We start from the raw sequence: 9,344 nt of genomic DNA on the forward strand, positions 1-9,344 counted from the left end.
AATACAAAAGTTGAGCAGCACCAGGAGGAGAAAAGATGAGACGAAAAGATACTGTGGAATAAAACTATTTCAGTGAGACTCATCCCTAAAATCCCACAGCACCTGAACATTAGAATTCCAAACCAGCCGCGCACCGAGGCACCGGGCTCAACTTTTACATCTCCAACCAGTTGAAAGGGATAGCGCAAGCATCAGGACATCAAACACCAGGAACAGGAATACATCAGATTACCTGCAGCTGCCTATCGAATACAGACACATGCGCCGGTCACCGCTAGGATTTAAGGGATTAATAACAGTTGGCTGGATTCAGATGGCAGCAATTAGGACTAAACGAAAGGAAATCACGTTCCCATGACAATGGGATTTCAATTTTTTTATTGTTTGTGACTCGGTCTGGCACATGTCCCGAGGAACGGCTCTGCTGTAATGAGGGTTCACCCTGGATACAGTTCGTGGTGTCAAAGACAGGGTTGATGAGTTGGAGGTTGAACACACAGTAAAAAGAATATAAATTCAAATGTTTGTTCACTAGCGTTGTTGCGCAGCATCTCTGAAGCCATCTACCTGGATCCCGTTTCACAGGCGTATCTGTCTCATGTTCCGCGCAGCACTCTCCAGGCTTGTTACCTTTTAAATCAAGGATGTCTCATCCTTCAGTTCGTATCCATTTGACTGTCAGCACAGACAACATTAATATAGATTTACCCCGCTGGGACAGGAACTATAAGACACGTCTATAAGATGTTTGATATCTTAAGAGACCTATTTGTAGTATTCTCTGCCATACATTTTAAACACACAGCGAGAAGCTTTCGATCTTTTTAAGCTCTAAGTGAGGCTGGCTCCATCTTCCACTTGTCCTCCTTCAACTCCTGGCTCTTTGATGCAGTCGAGGTCCATCATTAGCGAGCACTGGGTTGGAAGCATTAGGTCTGTGATGTAGGCCGGAGCCTGGCAGGTCTGTGTATGTGTACCTGTGCTGGTTATTTATGGCAGTTTGGCCGTTTCTTATGAAGCCATTAAAAAAGCCACAACAACAGAATGACACCCTTTGTATTAAAGAGAGCAGCGTTGGAGAGCACAATCAAAGGATTGGACACAAGCTGACTGTGTACTCAAAGTTAAATATTCAATGGCACGTAAATGTGTGCAGGTCAGTTGTGTGTCATTTAAAGGGGCAATTTGTAAGATGTGGGCACGTGCTCCAAACCAATAGGGGGCAGCATCTTAGCTCTGCTGGGTCTATACAATCTAGATTTACAGTGTCATTATAAAAATAAAAAAGCTAAATGAGTACTAACAGCAGAGCAAGAATATTCGACCTAACTGCTAAAATAACACTGCTATCTTATGATCTACACCTGTTGCGTTGGCCTGTATTGTGTTTACTGTGCCAATAACCGGGGGCTGTGCGATCTTTGTACATTTTGATAGTTCAAAGATCAGTTTTCACTTTGTCAGCCACTTTGTATTGGCTACGAAAACTATACTTATTTTAAGTTAATTGTTACATTACATTTACTTAGTTTTTATCCAAAGCGACTTCCAATCTGTGCATTCAACTACATGGATACAAACCAAAAGTTACTAGAATTATGCAAGTACATCGACTTGTGCTGAACTGCTTCAATTGCTACATTTAAAAACAATAGGAGGATGAGTTTTGGATGTTGTTATGGGCCATAGTGCAGTCTGAACAGATTCATTGTCAATCTGCAATAAAAGATGTTTAGAGCCAGTGTTATACTGTACAGAGGAATTCTGGTTTTTGTTGCCTGCTAATAATTCATTAACTTTGTGCAGGTTGGGTCAGTAGAAGTCCTCAAATGTTTAGATGTGGCTGATTGCAATGCTGTCTTTATGTAAAGACAAAGGTGAATCAAAGATTTGACAATGGAAAGTGTTGTCATCATACTGGTATCTACAATATTGTAATCTAATCTAAACTTTTGTCCCAGTTATAAAGATGTGTCACACTAGTGTCTAAATTAAGTCATGTCATAGTTGTGCCACCGGATATCCAGACAGCTGCTGCTGGTTGCACATGGGAGAAGTTTGCCTTCAGGGCTTTCTGCCATCAATCCTATTTGATTATGTTTAGGAAAATATTGTGGTTTGGGTTCAAATAAACCCCAGAAATCCCTGAAGGCAAACTTCTCTCATGTGCTTGAAGTACAGGAAACCTGTGGTCCAATCAGTACTCTGACGGAGATCATGCACCTTAAGCTCACTGAATTTGACTGACAAGGATAGTTGTGTTTTATTGCAGCACATCTGTCAGGAATACAGCCAAAAAGTTTTGTTTTCCCATTTGTCTGTTTGCTTGTCTGTTGGCGAAAGAAAAACTACTTAGCACATTGATACTGCTTCTTAACAAGTGAGATTTTGCAGAAAGAAGAAGCACTGATTAGTTTCTGATTTTTGCTCATAACTCCTGAACTGTGAAGTGTAGACACATTTAGTTTTCCCTGGATTCCTTTGTTCAACACTAAAAATCTCCATAGGCCACGCACATATAGGTGACATAGCTGATCTTAAATCCACATATTACTTGTGGTGTGTATGTAGAAAAAATTCAGAAATTTATTTCATAAGCGGATAGCTCTAATATTGTTTTTGTTCAGGGGAGAATTGACTGCAGCATTTGAAGGTGATCACAATTATGGATGGATTACTGAACAGCCCTACTGTGCACAGGCCAAAGGGCCCAAAATGTACGAGGGCCCCCTGGCCTTCACGTACCAAATATCATTCAAAGAGACTCAAGATGACCACAAAGACTGCAAAGTAACCAAAACAACTACAAAGAGATGCAAAACAGCTACAAATAGACTCACAGCAACTATGAAAATGGGAAAAACAACAACAAAGAGCCACAAAGAAACTACAAAAAGACACAAAGCAACTACAAAGAAACTCAAAACAACAACAAAGAGACACAAAATGTCTACAAAGAGCCTCAAAACAACAAAAAAGAGAAACAAAGCAACTACAGAGAGACTCAAAATGACTACATTGAGACACAGAATGACCACAGTCACCAACAGTGACTTGACATATCAAAATTATCATTAAATTTGAACAAAACCAAGCTTATGCTGTTCGGAAATTGTGAGATAAACACTGATGTACAAGTTATGATAGACAATGTTAATATAGAAAGAGTATATCGAAATAAACGTCTGGGTTTGATTTTACACCAAAACATCTTCTAGAAATTTTATTAAAGATATGTGCAAGCAAAGATAGCAAGGAGCGTTGCAGTTCTGGGACAAACAAGGCACATTCTGGATCATAAAGTTGTATTATCGCATCTAAATTAGAGTGGAGGAGTGGTTATGCTTATTACAAAAAATAGCCATGAGGATGGTAAGTCACATGCTTTGAAGTTGACCCTCACACAGAAGGAATTCATTTTTCAAAACAAAAACATAATTTCTACCACTAGGAAGACTATGTGTATTTCAATTTGCAGGGTGAATTTACGAAATGGTTCAGATTAAGAAAATAAAAATACAAAAGTATATCCATGTAAGAACATGAAGAGGTACAGGGAGGAGGAGGGGGCCTCGTTTCTCTCAGGACTGTAACGCTCCTGGTTGTTGTTGTTATTGTATTTTTTATACTAAGATAATTGTTTATGTGTATATGTGATAAATATAAATATAAATTAATAGCCAATGTTGAAGTTATTTTAGTTACAGAAATGGACAGGACCTTATAAGTGCTTACATCCAACTCCTTTTCCAACATATAATATTTAGTTATTTATTTGTTTATATAGAATTTCAACATAGATAGTTTTTTTCAACACATTTCCTATAATTTGCATCCAATTTTCACCAAATTGGCTTCTTTACATATTTGGATGAGCCCAAAAGAAGTTGTTTGACCTATTTTATTGAATGGATGCCAATTTCTTGCTGGCATGGCCTCTTTATATCTTAAATTGTTGTGACGCATTTTATATGCGGAACCAAATTTAGGTAACAGGTGCACATATCGACTGCAGGCAATGCTGCTAAAATTGATGGCATTTTGCCTGTAGCTCATCCTTTAACGTAACATTCACGGGATATAAGCGTTCCCCACAAAATCAGCATGATACTGTGTGTATTTGGATGCAGATGCAAGCAGCTAAATTCAACATTTTCAGCAAAATACTCAGTAACACATTTAGATTGTTGTTTTATCAGAATCTGCGTGTAATGTAGATGAGAGCACATCATTCCAAACTGTTGTTGTTGCTCTCAGTTATGACATAATTAACCTTAAAATGGGTGTGCAAAATGATGAGGAGGTGGAGAGCGACTCGCCGCTTTTCAACATGATGCGAGGAGATAATTAGCTTTTCCAAAGCAATAACACACTGTTGATACATGGCCCTGTTAAACCTATCCCGATGTGTTAATTAGCTAGCACTACCTTTGATCTCAGACTGGGGTTGATCCTTTTTAATCGAGGATTAGTTACGGCTAAAGCTTTGTGATTAACCGGCAGAGCAGCTGTCTCATGAAGAGACTTTTGAAGAGAAGGGGAAACAAAAGCACACGGAGCGATTGGAGCCGGCATTATTGTGATCGCATGTGTCTGTGCTGTAGCTCGAAAGCTGCGAGAAACAGCTGACCCTCACTAAGCATGAACACGCACACACATGCAGAAACGTTCTTTTAACGTTCTCTTATATCTTCTCTTCATTTTCTACTCGAGATGCACCAACGTTCTCAACCATCCAAATCTGCTCTTCCCCAGGTGTGCTGAATGATGAATCCCACCTGACCATATATTGGAGGCGTGTGGCAGATTGTTCATTATTAGCATGACGCCCCCTAAACACTATATAAGGCAGGTGTTGTGCCATGTGCAAATACTCAATTACAATTGGAGCGAAGACAAAGAACCTCAGCAGGAGTGAAATCAAGGTTCTGTTAAAAAAAACGTAAACATGATTTTCCAGAGCGTCAGTAGGCCTACGTAGAACAGTATGTAAGCCTTTCAGAAGCTGAACGCACACTATATCATCCAAGGATTTTATAGTCTTCAATGGGATCAGTGGACCAAGAGTATTTCTTTAATAGTCCAATAATTATAAATAGTCTGAAACATATAATAATCTAAAGTTGCTTGTATGATATTCATGCCTTTTTTATTTTCCTCAAATTTAAAACACTTTGTGGACTGTGAAAACAAGATGTTTTTTATTACCTCTTGTAAAATAGCTGTCGTAACGTTAGAAGAGCAAGAATAATTAAACAGAAGTGAATCCCAGAAATCACTAACAAAATTAGAACAAATATAAAAGGACATTTGTTCTCATATTGCTTCCTGCATGAGGCCCAATGTGTGAAATGTCTTCTATCAGCATTTCTTTTTTCTGACCTTCATCCACACAAAAGCCTGTACGACCCAAACAAATATCAGCTGAACCATTTATAGACTGCCTGGCTGAAAACTGCCTGAAACTCACTGCAACACGAATGACCTTTGGTAATGAATCATACCAAAAGCCCACAAACACAGATAAACAGCTGAATATGAAATATTTGCCCCTCAAATTCTGTCTAGACGGACCCGATCATAGACTCATCATCGTTCACACTGTAACCTCCGGGCAGGTCACATGACCACGAGAACAACATTTAACAGAGACAGAAACATCTACAGAAAACGTTGCGTCATATCTGCGTTGCTTCTCCCGAGATAAATGACTGACAGATTCTAATCCTTGGTGTGTTTTCTCTCTGCAGGGATCATTGGCTGAACTGGACCACCGGGACACGCACTCTCCTCTTCTCCAGCCCTCTTCATACAGACAGAGCCTCCGTCCTTGAACTGACCATGTGTGTATGCTATAAACATAGGTATGATAATGTGGATTCTATTTACGTATTAGCGCTTTTATATCCAGAGTGAGCTCCCGTAGCAAAGCAGCGCCCGAACCATCAGGTGAAATGTGGGGTTCAGTGTCTCGCTAAAGAGCACGTGGACATGTGAGCAAGAGGAGCCGAGGATGGAGTTTGCATCCACTGGGGAACGGGAAATTAGAAATAAAGGCATGTCTGTAATATAAGCCCAGATAAAGGCCTGGCTATCTATTTCTATTCGTGAATTTACAGTATATTACTATAAAGAACATATAGACCTTAGTTGTATCAAGCTACTGTAAGGTTTAACGGAACCTACAGAAGAGTGAATCCACAACATCTATAGGCCTACCTCTGTCCACCCGTTTACAGACAGGAAAGGGCCCCACCGAAGCCCTCTTTAAATTATGAGCTGAAACGTTCTCTGTAATACACCAGTATGCTTTCAAATGAGAGGAAAATAACAGAAAGCTGAGCATTTTCTGACCTATTTTCTCAGCAGGCTGAGACTGCTTTCTAACACAATGCCTCCCTCCTAGTTTGTGCCCTGCAGCCGCAGTGTGTTGACGCTCAATAGACGACCACCATATATGGACTTCAAAATGCAATTCAGATATAGCGATGGGCCATTAGATTGGGAAACTCAGTCAACCAGCTCATCCCTCATTCAAGGGCTAAAGACAGCGTGCTAAATATAACTCTAGAAGCAGTGAATCTTTTCCTTATAATAAGGAATGACTGAATGGATTCTGGTGAAAGACACTTTTCACATCATGTCCGTGTGTCTGACAGCATGAGCAACAAAAATGATTTCAAACACATTATATTATACAGCATTCTAAAAGAATGACACATTCTAAATATGTTCCCGTCTATGAAAATAAATAAATAAAAACACCTTAAAATGTTATTAACTGAATTAAAGAAATTCCCAAAAATAATAATAAAATGTACAAAACTTAAACAGTAATTGGATATAATATGATATAAGAGATATAACTGTGACTATAACATTTAAAACAACATTTCCAAAAGATGCTTGTTTTAGCTTGTTGGTCATTTCACAGCTCTCTGGTTCTTATGATTGTGCACCACATCATGTTTTATGTGCGTTGCAGGTAGAGGCATGACTCAGGTCTGATACTGGAGATGCCGAAGAGACGAGACATCGTCGCCATTGTGTTGATCGTGCTGCCTTGGACACTGCTCATTACTGTTTGGCACCAAAGCGCCATCACTCCTCTGCTCGCTACACGAAAGGGTAAGGGTAAAATATCGTGAACATTGTTTTACATTAGTATTTGTAGTAGCACTATGCAACAAAGGTGCGACTAAAAATCAAGTGCTACAAAACATTTTCATTGGTCGCACCGGTATGTGTGTAGCGTTGTTTTTCCCCCAACTGTAAAGACCCGCCCACTTGCTCTACCTCTGATTGGCACTGACCGTGACAAAAAATAAAGCATGTGTGCGTGAGCCGTGGTGCCGCCAAGGGGGGCCCAGGGACCCCCCCAGTAGCTACTAACCCAGAAGTTAACACATCTCTGGATCCCTCAATAAAAAGTCAATGGGATTTTTTTCCATTGGATTTTGGAATATGAAAATATTGTGGCGGCACCACTGTGTGTGAAATTGCGCTGTGTACTCCTCTCCGCAGACCCAACATCATCAGTGGCAGTTACCGCTCCACCACCGCTTACCAGTTAGATGCCCGATCCATCTTCGATGGAGTTCAAATTTGGGTGCAATTACATTATGTGCTGGTGCACCCAAATGAAGAAGTTAGGTGCACTGGTGCCAAAAAATCTGTTATTCTGGAGCCCTGATGAATCTGCGTCAGTGTGTTCTAATCTCAGGGAAAAATGTCACATTTTGATGAAATCCTCTGTGTAATACACAGAGGATTACTCTTTAGCATCAAATTATCTACGGATTAAAGAGAGTCCACACTGTCTCATGTAGGACAAACATGAATCTGAATGTACAATGTCTTCATGTAGCACACAGTCCCATCAGTAGTTGTCAGCACACAGAGGCTCATTGTTATCATTTCCCCTCCTGGCTAGATGACAGACGGGATGGTCGCTCCAACTCAAGGAATACTTTTGCCCTCAAGGAGTCCTGCTCCCTTCAGAACAGGGACATCATGGAGGTGGTGCGCACTGAGTACGTCTACAGCCGGCCCCCGCCGTGGTCCGACGTCCTGCCCACGGTCCACGTCATCACTCCCACCTACAGCCGGCCGGTGCAGAAGGCAGAGCTGACACGTCTGTCCAACACCTTGCTGCACGTGCCCAACCTGCACTGGATCCTGGTGGAGGACTCCCAGAGGAGGACCACTCTGGTCGGCCGTCTCCTCCAGGAGACGGGACTCAACTACACCCACCTGAACGTGGAGACGCCCAGGAACTATAAGGTACGCGGGGACACTCGGGACCCCCGCATACCTCGGGGTACCATACAGAGGAACCTGGCCCTGCGGTGGCTCAGGGAGACTTTTGGCATAAACAGCAGCCAGTCTGGGATTGTCTACTTTGCAGATGATGACAACACGTACAGTCTGGAGCTGTTTGAGGAGGTAAGGATGTATGTTGCAAAGCAAAACATGATGCAGAGCTTAATTTCTCTATAATAATGCAATGTCCCCACCTCGTCATCCTTTCACGGACGTCTTACTTTACATTTCGGGATTCATGGACTTTAAAAACGCCTCAAATGACTGATCCCTGTCTCTGTTTTCAACCAGATGCGTTCCACCAAAAAGGTGTCAGTGTGGCCCGTGGCCTTTGTGGGTGGCCTACGATACGAGTCCCCTAAAGTAAACACCTTGGGCAAGGTGTACGGCTGGAAGACTGTGTTCGACCCACACCGGCCCTTCGCCATCGACATGGCTGGGTTTGCTGTGAACCTGCGCCTCATTCTGTCCAAACCTCAGGCTTATTTCAAGCTACGTGGAGTGAAGGGAGGTTATCAGGAGAGCAGTTTGTTAAAGGAGCTGGTCACTCTCAGCGATTTGGAGCCTAAAGCTGCTAACTGCACTAAGGTAGGAAAACGAGGCTCTCTGCATGTTGTGCGACCCCCTGCGAATTGGCAATGAAACAAGCTGCCTCTGTAAATGCTGGTGGTGTAAGAGAATGTTTCTTGAGATCCTTGGCCGTCATGACAACTTGTTCTTAAAGTCAATAAACTGTCAGCTTACAGCCAACTCTTGTATGCTTCCAGCTCATTTAAAATATGCTACATTCTGCCTCTAGACATTGTGTAGCAAGTATGATGTAACGTATTACAACTGCACCGCTAGCCAAAATGTAAGTTTTAGTGTTTCATCATACTGGCTCTATTTCTGCTTGTCTCCATCCATTTATTTATTTATTTCTTCTTTACCCGCAGGTATTAGTATGGCACACGCGGACAGAGAAGCCTGTGCTCGTAAATGAGGGCAAGAAGGGATTTACAGACTCTAATGTGGAGATATGA

General features: G+C 41.5%; 1 protein-coding gene across 1 annotated transcript; it reads left to right on the forward strand.

Moving 5' to 3' along the window:
- Positions 1-7,016: 7,016 nt before the first annotated feature.
- Positions 7,017-9,344, forward strand: b3gat1b (beta-1,3-glucuronyltransferase 1 (glucuronosyltransferase P) b). Its single transcript, XM_076102324.1, has 4 exons — positions 7,017-7,128; positions 7,934-8,445; positions 8,614-8,910; positions 9,258-9,344. The coding sequence occupies exons 1-4, from the start codon at positions 7,017-7,019 to the stop codon at positions 9,342-9,344; spliced, it is 1,008 nt and encodes a 335-aa protein (XP_075958439.1).

Source organism: Anarhichas minor, unplaced genomic scaffold, assembly GCF_050575085.1.
Source record: "Anarhichas minor isolate MPS153535 unplaced genomic scaffold, ASM5057508v1 ptg000027l, whole genome shotgun sequence".
Lineage (NCBI taxonomy): Eukaryota > Metazoa > Chordata > Actinopteri > Perciformes > Anarhichadidae > Anarhichas > Anarhichas minor.